Source organism: Rhinopithecus bieti, unplaced genomic scaffold (genome assembly GCF_001698545.2).
Source record: "Rhinopithecus bieti isolate Rb0 unplaced genomic scaffold, ASM169854v2 scaffold_13352, whole genome shotgun sequence".
NCBI lineage: Eukaryota > Metazoa > Chordata > Mammalia > Primates > Cercopithecidae > Rhinopithecus > Rhinopithecus bieti.
Genome location: NW_016808026.1, coordinates 4878046 through 4900108, shown reverse-complemented (window position 1 = coordinate 4900108; position 22063 = coordinate 4878046). Strand labels below are relative to the sequence as shown.

At 39.6% G+C, this 22063-nt stretch overlaps 1 protein-coding gene and 1 pseudogene across 1 annotated transcript in view; both read left to right on the top strand.

Annotated features, from left to right (window-relative positions):
• The window catches only part of LOC108537580 (aurora kinase B pseudogene), a 60891-nt pseudogene extending 56045 nt beyond the window's left edge, over positions 1–4846 (top strand).
• RSPO2 (R-spondin 2) overlaps positions 4272–22063 on the top strand; it is a 182955-nt gene continuing 165163 nt past the window's right edge. Inside the window, exons 1-2 of the mRNA XM_017885207.1 lie at positions 4272–4760; positions 5152–5417. Coding sequence (XP_017740696.1) covers positions 5324–5417 — 94 coding nt within the window. The 5' untranslated portion in view covers positions 4272–4760; positions 5152–5323. The remainder of the gene's footprint in view (positions 4761–5151; positions 5418–22063) is intronic.

The window sequence follows — 22063 nt, the reverse complement described above, 5'->3', positions numbered from 1 at the left end:
GTGATTTTTGCACATTTATTTTGTATCCTGAGATTTTGCTGAAGTTGCTTCTCAGCTTAAGGAGATTTTGGGCTGAGACAATGGGGTTTTCTAAATATAGGATCATGTCATCTGCAAACAGAGACAATTTGACTTCCTCTCTTCCTATTTGGATACCTTTATTTCTTTCTCTTGCCTGATTGCCCTGGCCAGAACTTCCAATACTATGTGGAATAGGGGTGGTGAGAGAGGGCATCCTTGTCTTGTGCTGGTTTTCAAAGGCAATGCTTCCAGCTTTTGCCCATTCAGTATGATATTGGTTGTGGGTTTGTCATAAATAGTGAGGAAGAGCTTTCTCAAGTATAACACAGGAAGCTATAAAAGATAAGACTGGCAAACTGTACTATGTAAAAGTATTTAAAATTTTTTACATATTAATATACATCAAAAACAAAGTCAAAAGAAAATGAGAAACTTGGAAAAATATTTGCAACTCAAGTCACAAAAGATACTATATATCAATATATGCAAATTCTACAAACAAAAACAAATGACCAAGAACACAATAGAAAAATAGGCAAATTATATCTTCAGAAAGTTCATGGAAAAGAAAATACAAATGGGTGGAGCATACTAAAGACACACAAAATTTCATTTAAAAGAAAACAAATACAAATTAACACTTTACTGAGATACCACTTTTGCCTACAAGTGTCAAAAGTCAAAAGTGCTGGCCGGCATCTAGAGATAGGCATTTTCACATGGTGTAATATGAAAGAACCTTTGTGAAAGGCAATTTGCAGAACACACACACATATATCCAACTGTTTGATTCAACTTTTCTACTTTTAAGAATTTATAATGGAAAGGTAAAATGACACATGAAAAAGTTAATTGAAGCATTGCTTAAGATATAAAAAGTATGAAAACAATCTAAATGTCTATTGGTAGGGAGGCTGGCTAAATACAGTCATACAATGAGATAACATGTGACTGTATAAAAAGAACAGGACAGTTCTCTATGAACTGATGCCATGGTGGCTCATGCCTATAATCCCAGCACTTTGGGAGGCCGAGACAGGCGGATCACGAGGTCAGGAGATCGAGACCATCCTGGCTAGCATGGTGAAACCCTGTCTCTGCTAAAAATACAAAAATTAGCTGGGCATGGTCACGTGTGCCTGTAATCTCAGCTACTGGGGAGGTTGAGGCAGGAGAATCGCTTGAACCAGGAAGTCGGAGGTTACAGTGAGCCCAGATTGTGCCACTGTACTCCAGCCTGGTGACAGAGCAAGACTCCATTTCAAAAAAAAAAAAAAAAAAAAAATCGAAGTATAGATTAGTGAATACAGTATTCTACTAGTTGCATAAAAGGAAGAATATATTATAAAACAGAGAAGAATGTATTATATATATGTACATGCACATATATGTATGCCTATATATGTGCATGTACATATATATAATACATTCTTCCTTCTCTCCTTGCTTGATAAGCAAAAAGATTATCAAGTTACTCATTTGATAAGCACAAAAGATCTCCTGAAGTATACCAAAAACCTTGAAAGTTTGTACAAGAATAACTGATTGACTCTAAGGAAAACTGGATGCCTGAGAGAAGGAGGTAGGAGAGACTTTGCCCTGTTATGCTCTTTTGTAAGGATTGAATTCTGAGCTGTATGAACAATTACAAGTCAAAAAATAAAATACAGAAGTTATTTCCTATCTATAACATCATCCTCCACTTCTGCCCTCAGTTATTTTTCCCTATCACCAATGAGTGGTATAGAGTCATCCTCCTCAGTATACTTCTCTATAAACAGAACCCAGGCACAAGTCGATTTACAAAGCCAGGTTAATGAAACCACTATATAAACTCAGTTTGAAGAAAAAGTCCATTGAGTCTCCAAGATGGAGAAACTGTGAGCTGTGAGCCTCAACAACACCACATTCAGAGTTTAGAAATGAAAGGAAGCAGAGATATGGGATTAAAGTTAATGATAGTCTAGGATCCGTTAGGGTTGTATTTTTTAGTAACAAGAACATTCCTGGGATTTTGAAGTCAGGAAAAATATTCAGTGAATGTAAAAAAAAAAAAAAAAAAAAAAAAAAAAAAAAAAAAAAAAAAAAAAAAATCTGCATTATCAACAAATTAGCCCCAAAGTGATTAAGTGTGAGACTCCAAGTATCCCAAGAACTAAATCTGACAGAGTTTTAAGGTTCACTGGTGTCTTTTAAGAGGCAAAGATAGACCAGGAGGGAGCAAAAGAAGGAATTAAGAATTTTCCTTTCTTTCAGAGCCTATTCTTTTCTTACTAAACAAATTAACCAATTTTCTACAGAAGTGGTGCTATCAAAATTCTTCCTCATGAACTGAATCTCGGGGTTCACTAAACTGAAAAGCATCTCTGGCTAAAAATGGATCAACTGTACAACACAAAGGATTAAAATTAAAATTATGGAAAGTTGTCTTTGAAGGGATAAGGGTGAAAGTGGTCTGTAAATTTAACTAAGGACAGCAGTGGCTAACCCTATTCTTTCTACACAAAGAACCATCACTGATGAGTTTGCCCTCACACTGGTTAGATACCACAGCAAACTTCCTAGTAAAAATAGAAAATTGATTGTAAACCAGAACATGTAGAAGTGAAAGAGACCTTGGGCAGATTTCCTAAAAATACTGCCAAGGAAACTGAGACCAAGAAAATTGCCCAAAGTGACCCAGGTGATTAATGGTAGTGTTAGATCTGCTTGGTCGTGTGTTTACTTTTGCCTTTAAATATTTTAAAGGACACTGATTACCATTGATCTGGAAGGGATCTCAAAGCTTTGCAAGGAGGCAGGGGGCCTTACTTAGGGAAGACTTCCTTTCTCCCATAGACTTAACTCCTTTATAAGTACAATTCATTTGTTATGTGCATATATGACTATATTTGGAAAGTATATATTTATGGTGCTGAAGAGATATCCAGCATCATATCAAGATGATCAAGAAATATCAAGTTATGCCAAACACTGAGGCCACTCCCTACACTGAAATGTTTCCAATTGCTTCCAAATTCTGTGATAAAAATCAAGGACTCAAAAGTCAAGAAACAGATCCACTGTTTCTGAAGTGTGTTTTGTCAACTCTCTTTGTGCCCTGTGGGCCAGTCTCAGGGCTGGATTTTCTTATCTATGAAATGGGACCAATGACCTCAACTCAGATTTACTTGGGTGTTCTCAGGCATGCATCAAAGGCACACTGCTGAAATTCTTAGCACATAAATACCACTATGTAATAGTGAGTCTGTAAAATAGTTATGAATAGGCAATAATAGAATAGTTAATAAATATGAGTACTACAATATTCTTTTCATATGATTGTCTTTTAAGTCATCAAATTTCTGAACATCTTCTGAAACTGAAGGAATAAAAAAGGGAATTTAAATAGTATAAAATGCTATCAGAATAATATGGTAACTGTGGGCATATCTATAGACATTCATACTGCCAACGGTTAGTGGCATAAATTCTTATCTTTTGCTTAAGGAATACATACATTTTTTCCTACAATAGTGAATGCAGGACAGATTTCACTAGAATGAAATTGGATGGCATCAAGTCTATTTAATGTAACACTTTGTTAAACAGAATATTTCCCCCAAACCCAGAGCACCTAAAAGTTTAATTCAGGAGACTTTGGAAATGGGAGGAGGAAAGAGGAGCATTAAGAATGAAAATACTTTAGTGGGAAGTGAACTTTTAAAATTATTTTAAAGAATCAAGGCCCCAACTTCTTGAGTACTTCAGGCAATGGATCACAGGTTTTTGTTAGTTTTATTGGAGGAGAAACAAAGTAAATAACAGTTCTGAGGATGAGCAAAAGCTATTGGGAATACCCATCTCACTCCTCAAAGTGGGGGCGCATTTTATGAGTAATTTCAGCCGGCTACCATACCTTCCTGCAAAACATAGACAAGATGTAAATTAAAAAGTGGCAGAGGTGTGGCATATTGCAAAAGTTTAAAGGGAGTCATCAGTCCTTCAGTCAGATCCCCCTGCAGAAAAGTTGGTGCTGCCATTGGAACTGACCTTAGAGCTCTGGAGAGGACTCCTTGGGGGTGAACAGCCGGGTTCTGGGACCCAGCAAGGTCAGGGGGCGTCTCCATTCCAGCTACTCTTTATCCTTCCCATTTTGGAAAGCCCGAAGAGGATTAGCCCGGAGTTAGGCGAGCTGTTGGCTGTCAGCGTTCTTTAGGACCTCAGGGAAACCGGGCGTTTCTGGCTTTAGGACCCAGGAACTCCAAGGCAGCCTAGACTTAGATGCCTTGGACCACAGCACCACCTACTTATAGAAGCATCCCGAGCCTCAGCCAGTCTGCATCTCCATCGGAAAGTGCGCTCGCCACATCCCTTCGGATCACTTCGTCCTCCCGGGAGCGTTCTACCTTCTACAGCTCGGAAAGAACGAAATCTTAGCTGTGAAGTGAGCGTGGAGAAAGCGCAGGAAGCGACACAATTGGTTAGGGACGTAGAGAGTGAGAGCCGGCGCACCCCTAGCCCGGGGACCGCGCTCGCGGGCGGGGACGGAGCATCCCAGTGGCTGCACCCGCCGCTCCGCGCTTCTGCCCGGCGCCGCCAACACCGTGGTGGCCGCTGGAATCCCAGAGCTGCCAGGCGCTCCCGGCCGGTCTCGGCAAACTTTTCCCCAGCCCACGTGCTAACCAAGCGGCTCGCTTCCCGAGCCTGGGATGGAGCACCGCGCCTAGGGAGGCCGCGCCGCCCGAGACGTGCGCACGGTAGGCAACCCACACCAAGGCAGCCGCAGCCGCGGCGCTTGGGTACCCTGCCGTGGACTCCAAATGGCCTAAGAGCGTTCTTTTAGCCCTGCACTCTCACTGTCTTTGGAGCTCTTTCCTTTCCTCGGAGCGCCCGCACAACGCCCTATGCCCCCGGGTTGGAGCTTAGGGCTCAGCAGAGGTTGCTAATTCACTGATTGTAATCACCTTCCTCTCCAACTCGTCCGCAGCTGCCCGCTCTGGATTAAGCCGCTCCGCGGCTCGTGCTAGGCAGTGGGTTCGCTTCCTCCTTCCCTCTCTTCTTTAAATTGGGACGCGCGAAGGCGCAGCTGCCTCTCCGGGGCTCTCTCCATCTCCTACACACCCTGTTTTCGCTTCCCTCATCTCTCAGGTTCGTGGCGGAGAGATGCTGATCGCGCTGAACTGACCGGTGCGGCCCGGGGTCACTGAGTGGCGAGTCTCCCTCTGAGTCCTCCCCAGCAGCGCGGCCGGCGCCGGCTCTTTGGGCGAGCCCTCCAGTTCCTAGACTTTGAGAGGCGTCTCTCCCCCGCGCGACCGTCCAGATGCAGTTTCGCCTTTTCTCCTTTGCCCTCATCATTCTGAACTGCATGGATTACAGCCACTGCCAAGGCAACCGATGGAGACGCAGTAAGCGAGGTGGGTCTCTCTCTGCCAAAGGTGTGTGGGCTTCAGGGGTGGCTTGTGGCGGTGCTCACTCACGCCCTGGCTCCGGGGACTCAGATGGGCAGGGCTGTGCTCTCCACCCCAGCTTTTGCGGGTCCCCACTCGCCACCTTTAGGACCCTGGAGCTCTACAGAACACTCCGTGTTTCTGCACCCTGGAGGCGCAGGGAGCCGGGGCGAGACGCGCTGGGAGCTGGGCGAGCTGGGCGCCACTCGGGCGCTCAGGGCCAAGTCGTGCGGTCCGCAATCACGTTCGCTGCCCCACCTCCTCACCTGAACTTGTCTCTTTAGAACGTATTTCCTATTTGGCATGCATTTTTTTTTTTTTTTTTTTTTTTTTTTGGTCGTTGTTCTCTCTGTCCTCTTAACCATCTTCCCTGTAGCTCATTTGTTTTACCTTCCCCATCCACGTGCGCCCCAAACCCGGCCTCAGATCTCTTTGGACTTGACCTAGCACAGTGTGTGTGTGTGGTGTGTGGTGTGTGTGTGTACGTACCCACGCGTGTGTTTGTATTCCGGAGTTTGGGAGGGGTACCAAGTCGAGGGGGAGGACCTCCATTTCCAGAAAAAGGCAAACATAGATCTTTTTCTGGAACCTGCGACGAGATGGGAACTTTCTGAATTGAGCAGCAATTCCCGCGCTGGTTTTCTGGGGAGTCCTCGCCTGCAGAGGTTTGTTTTTAAAACAGGCCCCACTTTGCTCTCTCCATTTGCTTTGCAAAAGCAGCTACACCGGTGGAGGCTTCTGTTCTCAATGAAATTCACTTGCGGCTTTTTAACTGCTCCCTCCCTCTCCATCACTTGTGCGTAGCGGAGAAGGCGGGTGGAAGCCTCCAGAAAGGTTTCTGGGAACTCGCTTTCCTGCAGATTTAGTGCATATTTCTGTCTAGGAGTCTGCTGGAGATGCAACAAATCCAAGTGCATTTTAGAAGAAGGGCGGCTAGACACGATTCAATTTTCTGGGGGGATTTAAACATAAACCACCCACCACACGCACATCGAATTAACAGCGCAGGAAAAGTACGCAGCAGCCCCTTCCCAGGGACCTGGTGAGAGCTGTCTATTTTCATCCGGCGCTTTGGCACTTTGGACTTTTGCGCAATTAGAATTTGTCGCCGGGTTCATGAATCTTGACTTTCTCTTATTCTCCAAAATGTAAACGTCTCACTTGACCTGTGACGTGATTTGTTTATAACTCATTGTATGTAAACTCCGGTCCTGCATCCAGATTTTAGGGAAGACTTTCCGAACCTTAGTTTTTTGATGGCTTTTTAGGACATTGTTAAGCTGTTCTCACCTAGGGTAGAGCTAGAGATTGGCCTACCTGAGCGCAGAGCTCCAAATAACTGATGGTGTGCGACTTCTGTAGTCCCTGCTCTTCAACTGTCTCGGTATCTGCGGCTGGTAAGGATAAACCCTCTCCAACTTCTCTCCCTCCCTCTCCCCTGATTTCTGACTTTCGGAAATTGTTTATTTTCAGAAATTATTCTACTTAAAAATACTAGAAATTTCTTCCCAAAGGCCATGAGAGTTTGATATTGATACTTGTCTTGAAAAAGCCCCTTTTCATCTCCTCTCTCCTCCCGTCCTGATTCCTTTCTCAATACCAGTACTTTCTTTCGAGTATTCGGCAGAGCCAGCAATTTTTGATTACACTATGGTCAAAAGTGTTTGGAGAGGCTTTTCCTCTTTTATAAGTCAAAGCTGCAGTCTACTTAGAAAAACTAAAGTGCTTGAAGTCTGCAAAATATAGAAATATCTAAAATCCTTTGCCAGATCCTTATTAGATGACTTACTAATTCAGTGATAGCTTTCTGATCCACACTGCCTGTCCCATTGTGGTTGAGTGGGGAAGAACTAAGCGTATGTTTTAGTAGAACTTAATGCAGAGATGCTGTTTGGTGGAAAAGGACATTACAGCACTCCTGCGGCCAGAAGGGATACTGCATGCCTTCTCTGCAGTGCCATCTCTAAGAATCTTCCTATGCCTTCTAAGGTATCTGAAGCAGAACCTATTTATCTCAAATAGCAGAATCTCTTGTAACGATTACCATCCACATCCCAAAGCACTGACATTCTAACTCTAAATTGTGCAGTAGTAGCTTATGCCAAATCAACCTTTCGATTTAATAAAATTCAAATGCTTTCAAGAACTTGTAAATTGGTAAGGATGTAAAAAATCTATCAAAGTTTTTTTATTATTATTATTCTTTTCTTCTTAACAGATGTCCTTTACAAATCCCAAGTTTCTGGCTAAAATAACTGTGGTCCTTAAAAGTGACCACACTATCTGTACCAACAAAGGGTGTACTGTGTTTTTAATTAAAAGTGGAACTACTTAAAGGGCTGCCCAGACAGTGTAGGGTGATAGTAGCTTTTCTGCTTTGCAAGGAAGCTTAAGGATTGCATTGTGAGAGTGTTGAAATGAATAGAGATCTAACTCAATTTGTGTGAATTGTCCCTCTTCACAAACTTAAGCTGGTTTTAATTGATCTCATGTCCACTGATTGATCCTACACCAATTGTTGTGCATACCAAACAATTGGCTTTCCCCAAAAAGATTGATTTCAATTAGTTCCTCAGTGAATGCTTGACTACTGGCCAAATCATGTCAGCAGTGACAGTTGACATGTTAGGGCCTATGTGATACCAACATTTCCCTTTTTCCCATTTGTTTTGGATAGTGTCAGTTAAGTATTATTTTCCAGGAAGAAAAGTAATTGGTATTTTTTAAAAAAGGTGTTGTAGCTTGGAAGATTAGTTACTTTCTTGGCTTTTGTGCTACAAGGTAGGTGGCAGTGGTACCAGGATTGGTTAGGCTTACCCCTGGGACCTGAATCTTTTTTTTTTTTTCCCCATATTCCATCTGCAAATAATCAAACGTTCAGTGTGGCGCATTCTCCGAACTCCTTTGGCATTATGTTTAGTCTGCTCTATGATCTCACATGTTCCATAATATCATTTTCTTAATGAAATAAAATTCTTGGCAGAGATTAGATAATTTAGTCAGTTAAAATCAATTGCATCCAGTTTGGAATGGAGAGCAGATATATCATTTAATGGTATATTTTATTTCAGAATATAGCCATAAGATTGAGAAAACAGAATTTTAACCTTCTCTACTTTTGGACAAAACTTCAAATGGGGGAGATCATCACGAACAATAACACTACCCACCTACCATATTTTCTTCCCCTTATTTTGAAAAATTATAAAAATGCATTTGATAGTCACTAATGGGGCCTGGTTGCAATAATTTTTAAAAGTTAGACACAAACACAATACAATACTGACAATGAATATCTTTTAGAGAGGGGGAGACACATGCCAACATTTTGTAAAGCTTATTGACAACCCTTATTTTCCTCTCCATGTAACATATTAAGATTTGTCTCCCTGACTCCCCCTTTAAAATAGTCATGATTGGCTATTGTTAACCCCTACTGTCTATCTTGGTCTGGAGACCACTTATGATTGATTTATATGGTAAGTGGAGTTATTTGATTATTTTCTTTTTTGGAAAAGTCGTAAGCCACATTTCAGGCTGAAATACTGAAAGGTGGATAGACAAATCATAACTTTATTGTGGTCTCCTGGAATTTCTCAAGCATGGCATGTAATGAATTAATCTTGTATCTCCCTCATTCTATTTTTATACCTTGTGATATTTTAACCAGGGATTTATGAAAACTTCTTGATAAAATTCTCAATGCAGCAAGGTTTCCAAATGTATAATTCATGTTTCTGGTGGTCTTATGGCAGGGGGCGTGCTATGACAAGTGTTTCCTGCTGTAGCCTTTTCCACATTGAATCCTCAGCTTCTCCTTCCTCTAATAACTCCTCATTTCACAAAATTAGGCTTAGCTTCTTCCATAGAAAGGAAAGGTTTATCACAAATAGTGTGGCATGTTTCTGGTAACTGAGGCTGGAAAAAGCAAATATTTTCTCTTAAACGTTATAGAGCTAAATTAATTTGTTTGTGTTCTTAATTTATTGAGATTGGAAGATTTTTTTTACAAGTACTTCTTAAATAGTTTACTTTTCCTGTTATTCTTTCAAAATACAAAATGACACATGGAACATACTAACCTACAGTTAAATGAAAAAGTTTCAAAACACATTTTGTATGCTTGCTTACTTTAAGTTCCAAAGTATTTCAGAAAAGCTGATGTGATGTTTAACTTTGCAAAATAAACATGTTCTTTCTTTTCTTTTCTCTATTTTGATTGGCTGCTTTGTCTTCCAACATAACTGCATAATTTTTTAAGGCAGGGTCTTACTAGTACAGAGAGGTCAGAAAGTTGCTGTGCTCAAACTAACACCGTATTTTGCCACAGAAATTTGGAAGTGATTCAGAATAGGTGACATTCCCCTAGGCCCTGGGCCTTCTTTATTTGCTTTTAAAATCCAGCTTGGGTAGAATCCAATATTCACAGAAATCACAACTTGGAAATGACACTTCTAGTTCCTTAATGCAAAACCACCTCTTGATTTATTTAGAGACAAACTGGTCAGTTTGTGGAATATCCAGGGTAGTTCTTTCCTTCCAACTTACTGACTGCCTTTAAACTATTTCTTTTGGAAATACGTATCCTTATCCATCCCAAGTGCAGGAAATAGGGGACAGACAGATTTTATTTGATATAAGCTTGATAACTATGATAAAAGGAGGTGATAAACTTTGGGATGACAAAGTTTTAAAATTTCAGTATTTAAGATGACATGAAGCTTATTTTTTCTCCATTAACTGCAGCAATCAACGGCTGATCAAGTGAAGACAGTGTTGTATATCTATATTTATACATTTTCATGTGTTCATCCAGAATAAATAGAAAACATGCTAATTAATACTGAAGTGTATACATAATGTATATTATACATATTAGGGAAAGTATATATGCATACCTGTATATATGGGTGTGTGTGTAGGGAAAGTGACGAGGATGGTAAAATTATGGAGGATCGGGATTTCAGAACTAAAAGATTTTTCACTCATTTTTTTCTAGTCCTTTTCATCTTTCTCTTCGACAAGATGAAAAGATGGGAGTGGGTGGGAAAGGGGGTGGCAGGGAGAGAATGAGAATAAGATTGGGTAAGGATAGTGTTTTTACTCTTTCCAAAGCCCACCTTCCACCTGTTCTTACCTCCTCTAGGACCCTTCTGTGTCAGTCACGCTTATGTCAAACATGCTGCTGTTCCTCTAATCCCAAAATTCCTCATTTCCTCCCTCTTCACACTGCTTTCCAATCTCTTCTGCTTTTCTTCACTTCTTCTATTCCCTTCTCTGGCTTGATAATCCTGTTTCATTCACTATTCAATATATTACTATTTGGCTTCTACTGTCACCCTTTTAATAAAAAGATTTTCTTTTCCTTAAAGATATTTTTTATGCCTTCACAGAAATTAACAAAAAAGAAAAATATTAAAAGTTTATAAACGTTAGACTTATTTTTAGAGTGCTTTTAGGTTCACAGTGAAATTGAGTGGAAGGTACAGAGATTTTAGAAAGGGGTTTCTTAATGGCCAGTCATACTCACTTCATTTCCAAGTCCAGCATTGGTACAGTCCTCTGGGACTTGTTCCTATGGTGATATCTTATCACCTCTTTCCTTTGGCCAGTGACACTACACTAGTCTCATTGAGAATGTAGACTAGTGTTTCTTCCCCTTTATTCATTTCCTTGGGGAATTTTACCCATCCCTGTTTCTTGAATTTTCATTTCTACATAAAGTCCTTTAATTCTAGGCTCAATTTTTCTTTTCTTTTATTTTCATTTTTAGCTTCAGATTATCCTACACTCAGGTCTCCCAACTAATGCCAATATGGATAGATATTTCATGCATACTCAAACTTGACAATTCACTTCCTCGTTTGTGTCCCCTCCCAAATGTGTTCCTCTGCTTGTATTCTTTATTTTTATCCATGGAGTTCTGGGTGCCCAGACTGGGAGCCTTGCTATAGTCTTTGACTTTTCTGTTGCCTCTTTATCATTTTATTCTTGCCTAAACTATATCGGATTAGTGAGCTTATATCCATCTCATCCTTTCCATTCCCAAAGGTATTTCCTAGCTCAGGCCCTTATAGACTCCTCATCCTCCAGCATCTACTTCAATCCACTTACGATGCTCCATCCCTTACAATGCTGCCACATTCCATTTTTCTCCACCACAGATCTGATCATGTTACTTCTCTGCTAATAAACCCCAAATCTCCCAGACCTCCGTATTGATTGCAGAATAAACACCAGCCTCTTCTGTAGCAGTCAGCCTTCCCCACCATCTGACCACAGCCTGCTTTCAACCTTCCACCACCTTGAAAGCACACTTCACTTAAGCTATCCCAGATTACTTCATTTCCAGGCATGTCATGTGTTTTCAAGCTCTTGCGCTGTTGAGCATGTGTGTGGCGTGGTGCCCACCTAAAATGCCACTGCTTCTGTGAAGTCTTCCTAGAATTTTCTGCCTTCCTTTCTAAAGCCAAAATAAATTATTCCCTCATAGTTTCTTAGCTTTCTGGGCTACTCTTACAGGACTCTTATTTTTCCTTTTTTTCTGGTTATCTTGCCTTATGTGGCATATTTTAAGCTTCTCTTAGGCAGAACTACGGTACATTTATCTTTGTACTCCTCAGGCTAGACCTTTTAGAGTGCTTTCTCCACAAAATGTAGTGGAACAAAACGTCATTGTATATGAGATTTTTGTTGTTTGCCCTTAAAATTATTTTGGTGACTTAATGAGAAATGGTGTGTGTGTTTTTGTTAAATCGAAGTTGTTTGCACATAGTTGAAGTTGGAATGATTAAATATTATGGGTATTCTCATCATTTATAATTCTTTATAATTTAAAGAAAAATTAAAAAAAAAAAGACCCGAGGTATAAAAGCATCTCCAGCCAAGTACTCATTCTGAAGCCTCTTCTGACTATTTCAGAATTTCTCAGAGTGCACTAGTGTCTGTATACTTGTTTGTTATTTGAATGATGGAGTATTCCAAGTGACAGGTGATTTGTGGGTAGAGTAGAGAAAACTGGTGGTGGTGGGGGAACACTTTTTTTTTTTTTTTTTTTTTTTTTTTTGAGATGGAATTTAGCTCTTGTCGCCCAGGCTGGAGTGCACTGTTGCGATCTTGACTCACTTAACCTCCGCCTCCTGGGTCCAAGTGATTCTCTTGACTCAGCTTCCCAAGTAGCTGGGATTATAGATGCCTGATACCATGGCCGGCTAATTTTTGTATTTTTAGTAGAATGGGGTTTTGCCATGTTGGCCAGGCTGGTCTTGAACTCCTGACCTCAGGCGATCCTCCTGCCTTGGCCTCCCAAAGTGCTGGGATTGCAGGTGTGAGCCACTGTGCCCAGCTGGTAACCCATATATTAAAAAATACTTATTTTATAGAAAAGGGCAATAAAGGATTTTTATACCCAAACAGTTTGACCATATGAATGAATAGTAATTTAGGAGAAAATAAAGGAAAGTGGTATTTGCCTTCTCAAAAGATACTTATGTTAATAATATAAGTTAATACAGGAAAAATTTAATCCTAGTTATATTTATGATTTTAGTATAATATAGCTACATGGACATACCAATGAGAGACACAGATGTGTGTGTATTTTAGAACAAGTTCTGTAAGTATGAAGAGACCACGTAGTTCTGTGTAGTGCCTTCCAGGAGAACACTGACATTTCAGTGTCCTTTGAATGAAGTGGGACCTGTTTGACTTATACAGAAGGTGAGCTGCTTACAGAAATGTGTGGTTTCAAAACTAACAGTTAAGAGAATAGAGCTAGAATTCAACTTTCCTGAATTCACTGAGTTTTCCTGTACAAAGTATGTTTCAACATAAACGTTAATTCAAAGAAAAGAAATTCCCTTTGAACCCATTCAAAAGTTCTTCAGACCACAGACTTTTATTGAGCCCCAGAACTTCCTACAACTCATAATTATGCTAATGAAGTAATGAATATTAAATAACTGAAGGCTGAGGGTTGGAGTAATTGATGGGTAAAACCATAAGTATATTTTAGCAAAAATTTGCATACTTGCATTGGTAATTTTTAAAATTATTTTTGAATACAAATTATAGAAACATTTCTAGCATTGTAATAGCCAGAACAAATGTGTGTGTGCATGTGTGTACTTGCCTGTACATGTGTTCATGTATGTGTGTATTGGTGTGTATGTGTATTTTGTGTTTAACACACATGTTACAATAAGGGTTAGAGCAAAGGTATTAAATATTTATTTTTACTCTAAAATGTAGAGAAAATGATTATAGGTAGCCTTTCTCATCTAGTCATTTGGAGAAAACCTTCTACAATTTACTTAAAACTTTTTCGATTTTCATCTCTTGCTGAAAGATATTAAGAGCACTTATAAAAAAGAAGTTATCCAGTTCAGCATGTTTGTTTTGAGAAGGGTTCCTTAACTTGGGGTCCAGAGGTAGGGCTAGGGTTTTTGCAAGCTTTCTGAAATTAGAAGCTTTCTGATTTCTGTGCTTTTTGTGGTGTAGAAGGACAATATAGAGCTTCCACTAAAGTCTCAAAGAAGTCCAAGTTTCACCTCTTTCTTTCAATAGGTTAAGAAGCATTGGCTTAAAAAATAGGAGGTGGACCTTCCAAATTAGCATGATGCCAAATGACTGCTTCAAAGTGATATAGATACTTGTTTTCTAAAAATTTATTTTCCTTGTGTGAGTTTTCAGCCATTTGCTATGTTTATATTTAACAATATGAAACCACATTGGAAGCACTATCTCAAGATTTATTTCAGTAAATAATTACTTGGCAAGTAATTCCTTACTCAAAGACAATAGTTGTTAAATTCTCTCCATCCCACTAAAGAGTTTATAAAAGTATAACATAAATATACAGTATAGGGGTTTTGTTAAAACTTCTCATGTGATCTAACTTTTATCTCATTAAGAAAACAGTTAATATATAGTTTTAGAAATAGCTGTTGTAGCTTTCCAGCTGGTGACATGCAGTGCTGGCATTGATCTGACTTGAGGCATCATGCTGCCAGTTCATAGAATGGCCAGAACTGGGGATTAGCACTCTTCAATTCTGGCCAAGAGGGCTCCTGCTAGATTTTTGTTTCTGTGTCAGCACATTTTAGAATTTTTGTGTCACGATGGCCTTAGTCTCTCTCCTGTTGCTGGATACAATTGCCAACTAATCACCTCAGCAATGAAAACACATGGACCAATAGAGGGCACACTTTGCATTCTTTTCCCTATGCTTTGTTCTCTGAAATTTTGTGGGATTTGTGCTTCCTTTGCCTTGCCCTATTGGTTCAGGGGCGAAACCTGCTCTGCTCTCTCCATGGACACTGGGATCATCTTGATGTCATCACAGAGAGAACAAAGGAACAAATAAAAAGAACTTTTCGGTCTTACTGAACATTTCTGGTTTTGATCACTAATCTCCTTTTGACAAGACCTCACCAAGAGGCAAACTGAACCAACCTCACTGTTTTAATATCTGTGAGACACAGATGTTGAAAGCTACAGATTTAATTAACATGTAGGTAGGTTCCAGCTTCTGCAGCCACTTTGAAAAGCATCAGTTGGTTTTATTTTATGTTTTCAATTCAGATGTGTTCCATAAGATGAATGCCCTAAAATTTAAGCAACTGGTAAAGTTTGGAGTTGCCCAAATGACTCCAAATTAATACTTCCTAATTAATTGTTTTTCAAATTCTTTAATCTTTGTAGAGAGACCTATTTATTTTGATGATTCTTTCATACTTTGGCCCTTTGAGAATTGTGAAAATTATCTAATATTCTGAAAATCCAAAGTTTTTTTTTTTTTTTTTTGACTGAGTCTCGCTCTGTCACCCAGCCAAAGTATTTTTAAGTTTTCATTCCTCCTTATGTAATAAAGTATGACTTGGGGCTTAAAATTCTCTGGCATCTCATTGTTTTTCGCCTCACATGCTGTGTTCTCATGCCTCTTCCTGGTAGTCAAAAGCAGGCTTTTTAATGTTGAATGATCTGCGCTGTGTCGTCATTTAAACTGCATGTTTAGTTATTCACTCTTTCTCCTCCAAGATTTTGAAGACTTACTTTGCCCTGCTGGTTCAGCTGGCAGACCTCCTGTGCGTTCCCCATGAAGTTTAGCTGAATCATAGGGGATTAATATCCTATGACCAAATGACATATTATCTGCCCATCCCCCAAAATATAACTCTTCGGGGGGTAACTATGGTATCTGTCATTCCCTGCTCTTTTACTGTCATAGATGATCTTTAAAAACTCTGCCCTGGATGAGAGACCTTGCTGGTCTAGTGTATTGGGAAGAGTTGTTCCTGCAGCTCCCATGTTACCATACCCAAATAGACATTAAAAGAAGGCAGTCCTGGTCTTCAACTTGTCATATCTTCTGGGTAGTTCTCGTAGGTGGAAGAACATCTACAAGAACTTACGTTTATTTTGATACTTGCTTCTTGATGATGTTCTAGAGGTTCACTTTCGTCGGATGTGTGTGTGTTTAAGGGAATTTTGAGAAACTCTTGCTTGTTAGTTCTGGGCTCTTCTGAGGAGATATGAGGAAGTGGGGGAGAATAGCTGTAGTTTGGGTAAGTGGAATGAAGAAACTAGCTTAATATTTTTTTACTTATCCAAGGATCTTGGTATCTGATGACTTCAGAAAAATCAGAGCTGTCCTATGCATAGCATTCCTTCCCCTGATGAAAGATATCTTGTGGCCACCCTCCTTCACCCAGCATAGTGTAATTGAGACACTTTGTTAGGGTCAAGAAACTACGTAATTTGAAAAACCACTGGTGTCTGATAAGTGTACAGCAGTGGTTACCAGAAGCACTATTAGTGGGTTGAGGTTAGTTTGTTGTGGTGATAGAGAAGCCATTTGCACCACTCCTGGTGGTCAGTAAGTCACATCAGCAGTGGCTGATATGATTCTTGACTGAATCCTGTCAATTATGAAAGTTCTTTTTTCCCTCATTTAAATAATATTATCCTGAAAATTGATCTAGAGCTTTGGAAACTACCCCTTGAAAACTGATTTCCCAAATCATGAGTTTAGTGTAATTTAATTGTTCTGTATGCAGAGGAGTTATTTGCAGCTACTATGGGTGATCTTAACATGATTTTGATTTGAAACTGACTCAAATGAATAACTGTTCAGGAGGCTTGGCAAGCTTCTGCACATCAAGCAGTCATTTTTTGTTGTTGAATTCAGAGAGAAAAGTTTAAGAAATGTGACAGGCTGGACCTAGGGAAAGGAAAGAGCAGGAACAAGATCATTTCCTTAGACTTGAGGTTGATCCTGTGAAAATGAATGTGATTAATTTTGGAATTAAAGCAAAATGAAGGTATTTTATGAAGAGGAAGATTAAAGTTTATATTTAGAAAATTATCCACTAATGGAAGAGAACCTTCTTTGGAATTTTGACTTTGGAAGCTGCCTCTTTCCAACAGCAGAGAGCATCTCTTGAGAGTGTTTTAAAGCTGGTGACTTTACAACACTCTCGAGTGAACTCTAAGGACCTTTCACACAGTAAGAGCCACCACACAGCCATCTGTAATGCATGTGGTATCTAATAGGTACTTAAATATAAAGTCTTGTTGACAGCCGCTTGAACTCAAAATACAAGACTCTTCCTTCCTGAAGAGAGGACACTAAACAAAACCACTTTAAGAGATGAGGTCTTGCTGTGTTGCCCAGGCTGGGCTCAAGTGATCCTCCCATCTTAGCTTCCCAAGTAGCTGAGACGACAGGCATGTGCCACCACTCTCAGCTAAAATTGCTTCTTGAGATTCTGCACCATATGCTTCTGCATCATTATTGTAAACTTCAGTAATAATGTGATAGATATTGACATTCAATATGAATTTCTGAAAGAAGGTGTATACCTCAATTCTTACATGACCATGATGTTAGTTTGTAAAATGTTTCATTATAAGAAACTTTGAGATTTCAATATAACTATAACCAACATGGGTTATGCCATACAGATATTTTGCTTTCTTTAATGGGTTGCTAGACTGGAAGACAAAGAAGTATTGGACAAAATTTTAATATCTGGCACCTATGAAGGCATAATAGACTTAAAAACCCCTTCAGACAAGGTAGAGAAATGCAAGTATATCATCTTAAGTTACTTTCTTGAGTTACATTTGGTAGAGAGTGGTGAGTAATGGATTGATGTCTACTCTGTGGGAATCTTGGGTGTACAGAAGGATCCTGTCTTCAGCCTTGTCTGAAACAATATTTTCTTAATGATTTCATTGAAGACAGGTGGTAGAGGAACCACACTTTTGCATAATATGAAGTTGAACAGTACATTTAGGATGTGGGATGACTGGTTACAAAAAGATCTCAATGGCTAGGAATGACAGGATGAATTTACAAATGAAATCTTAACCAGAAACATGTAGAGTTTACTCTTTAAAATCAAAGAACTAGCTGGGTGCAGTGGCTCACATCTGTAATCCCAGCACTGTGGGAGGCCTAGGCAGGCGGATCACAAGGTCAAGAGATCAAGACCATCCTGGGCAACATGGTGAAACCCCATCTCTGCTAAAAATACAAAAATTAGCTGGGCGGGGTGGTACATGCCTGTAGTCCTAGCTACTCGGGAGGCTGAGGCAGGAGAATCACTTGAACCCAGGAGGCAGAGGTTGCAGTGAGCTGACATTGTGCCATTGCACTCCAGCCTGGTGACAGAGCGAGACTCCATGTCAAATACATACACACACACACACCCCAACAATGGAAGAATAGGATGTTGGACACAACGTTTTCTCATTGATTTTTGACTTACTCTGAGGTTATAATGTAATGTAATTGCAAAAAGAATTCATTGCATTAAGAGAAATATTTACCTAGATTCAAGAATAAACCAGATGAAGGCTCTTAGCCTATCTTACATTCTTTTCTAGAGTCATTACTTTAAGAAGTGCATTGGCAGCACACGTTATCATACAGTATTAATTTCCTAGGACTGCTATGACAAAGTACCACAAACTGGATGGTGTGAAATAGCAGAAATTTCTTTTCTTACCATCTGGAGGCTAAAAGTCCAAAATCAAGATGTAAGGAAGTTCATGCTCTTTCTGAGACCCTAGGGGAGGAGCCTTCCTTGTTTCTTCCAGCCTCTGGTAGCCTCAGATGTTCCTTGACTTGTAGCAGTAGAATTCCAATCTCTGCTTCCATGTTCACGTCGCTGTTTTAGCTCTGGTTTTATTTCTTTTGACAGAAAACCAGTTCTATTAGATTAGGGCCCACCTTAATAACCTAATGTTAACTTGATTACATCTGCAAAAACCCTATTTGCAAATAAGGCCACATTCACAGGCATTGAGAATTAGGACTTCAATATATCTTCTCTGAGTACTCAATGCAACCCATAACAAATATCATTTGCATCAGACCCTGTAGTCTTTTAAATCCTCATTTTCATAACCCTGTGGAATATTATAATAATAATAATTATTGTTAATATAACAAGTAGTGGTAGTAGAAGCGGAATACTTAGTAGAGGAAGGATCACTGCATATAGCTACAGACTGTATATTGGACATAAAGCAAGAATGATATTAATGGCACCCCCTGGACTTGTGTGTGCCATGGCCCTGAGGGTAGGGATGCTTTAGACATGGTTTATAAGTGTACGGTGTTTGGTGTATGTAACTTCAAGTTCCTTTCTGCCTCTAAAGTTGTGTGAAACTACACAAACCCAAAGAGTCACCTCTTCATTACTTATTACAGCATCTTTATTACTTTTTCAAACAAATCTATGAATCAACTTGGCTTCTTACTGTTCATCTCTATCAGCTGAAGCTGAACATTCCGTTTAGCTGTTTTTTGTTTGTTTTTGAGATGGAGTCTCACTCTGTCACCCAGGCTGTAGTGCAATGGTGTGGTCTCAGCTCACTGCAACCTCCGCCTCCCTGATTCAAGCGATTCTCCTGCCTCAGCCTCCCGAGTAGCTGGGACTACAGGCGTCCGCCACCACACCTAATTTTTGTATTTTTAGTAGACAGGGTTTCACTATGTTGGCCAGGCTGGTCTTGAACTCCTGATCTTGTGATCTGTCTGCCTTGGCCTCCCAAAGTGCTGGGATTACAGGCGTGAGCCACCGCGACCGGCCTTAGCTGTTTTTATTGAAGTTTGCTGTCCTCTAAGAGCTGTTAGCACTCTTTATGGAGCATTAGTGAAATCTCAATATTGCCTACTACACATAACTTCTGGTGTTAGAGTGTCTTAAACTAGTTTTCTCTGATTTTGAGTAGTGTCAAATGCTGGCATTGCCAAGGGGCTTGATCTATTCATGCTTGTGTGCTGCATATAAAGGGCGAGTAGGAACATTGTTTTAAAGCTATTGTGAAATATCTGAAATATAAAACAGTAATGTGATGAATCCCTATATATCCCTCACCCAGACTGAACAAATATTGAGATTTTTGCCACACTGACTTTATTTATTCTTTATTTTCTGTTTTACTTTGTATTGGCTGAAATATTGTAATGAAAATCACAGATACTACATCATTTCACCTTACATATTTCTGAGTGTATTTGTTACAAATGTAGATTTTCTTTCCAAGCTGCAATGTCATTAATCTACCTAACAAAATTAGTTAATCCTTGGTAACACCTCTTAGTAATCGGTATGTAATGGATTTCCCCAGTTGCCTCAAAAATGTCGTTACACTGTGGCTATGCTTGAATCAGCATTGAAATAACACCACTCATTGCATTTGGTAGGTATGTCCCTCAAGTATCTTTGATTCTAGGTAGTACTTCCTTCCCACTCATTTTTCCATGCCATTGACTTATTGAAAAAGAAAAAAAGGTCAATTTTCTGCAGAATATCTAACATCCTTCCATTTGTTCTCCTGTTGGGGTTGTTTAACTTGTTCCTCAATCTTCCACAATTTCTGTGAACTAGAAGTTCTCCTTGAAGGTTGAATTAGATTCAGGTTCAACTTTTTTGGCTGGAACACCTTGCAGGTGATGCTGAGTGCTTCGTATTACATCACACCAGGAGGCACACAATGTCTCGTTGTACTGTGCTTAGTCATGCTGAGATTAACCAGTGGATTCCTGTGGTACCAGCCCTATCACCCTCCATTTTAATGATATTTGTCTGAGTTATCAGTTTCATTAGGGGTTGCTAAATGGTGATTTTTTTTTCTAATTCTTACTACCACGTTTATTAGCTGAAAATCTTCTATTAAAACTGTTCCTTTTCAGCTATAGATATTTTTGTACTATGAAACACAATTCTTACAGGTAAAGCAGACAATAAGCTTATTTTTTTCCATTTTAATTGCTGATTCTTAGAAAGGAGAGTTGATATTTTAGCTGGGATGGTGGGTGAACTTCATGTAAGTGAATAAAGTGCTTTGATTTGTGTCAAGCCATTCCCTGTCAGATGGAGGAGGTGAAGTCTTCCAACAGTTTCTTGCTTACTGAAACAGTAGTACTAAAATGACATTTTTTTAAAAAAATCTTTTTGGTTTTTCCTAACAGAAATGATATGCAAACCTTCTGGAAGCCTGAATTCTATTAGACATCTTCTGATGTTTTCTGTTAATAGCTTTCAGAGAAGCTACTAAGTTGAACATACAGTAGCTTCAGTATGGTGTAATCTGAGGCTCATTGGATGGAGAAACAGTACTTTCTGCTACTTAAACACCCTCTGGAAGGCTTAGAGAAGAGAGGAAGGAAACTATTAGAGGAGCTCAACTGGATGTTGAAGAGTACAAGTAATGTCACCTGAGCAGGATCAAGTTCTCTCAAAGCTTGTCTTGAATGGCAGCTAGCCACTTAGAATTGGCCCTTGTAGCCCATCAGGGCTTGTCTGTTGCTGTGCAGTCTTGTCTTTTCTTTCTTTTTTTCTTTTGAGATGGAATTTCGCTCTTTGTTGCCCAGGCTGGAGTGCAATGGCGTGATCTCTGCTCACTGTAAACTCAGCCTCCTGGGTTCAAACGATTCTCCTGCCTCAGCCTCCCAAGAAGCTGGGATTACAGGTACCCACCACCATGCCCAGATAATTTTTGTATTTTTAGTAGAGATGGGGTTTCACCATGTTGACCAGGCTGGTCTCAAACTCCTGATCTCTGGTGATTTGTCCACCTTGGCCTCCCAAAGTGCCGGGATTACAGACGTGAGCTACCGCACCCAGCCTGCTGTGCAGTCTTTAACGTAACATATAAACAAAGGGCCTAGAGATTACATGTCTTCTGTGGGCAAGTGACAGTTTTTTTTTTTTTAATTCCTTCTGCTTATTAGGTGCAACTAGCTGTTTCTAATTACAGAAACCTTTCCTTTATTAATTTAAAAACTTAGCTCATTGCTTTGAATTATTACTATTGGCATAATTTTTGTATGACCTGTTGAAAGATACCCATAATATGTACATTTAACAGTTTTACTATCCAGTGAAGTCAAAAATTTAATTCACACAAATGCCTATTGAGAGGATTAAAGGGCTTGTTATACATTTTTGACCGTATTATGAATATACAACACTTAATATGTGGCTCATAAAACCCTGTTGCTGGAGTAAGACAACACTGGAGGTGTGTGCTTTTCTTACTAGTAAAGTGCCTTCGTAGTACTTTTTTTTTTTTTTTTTTTTTTTTTAAATTTTGGG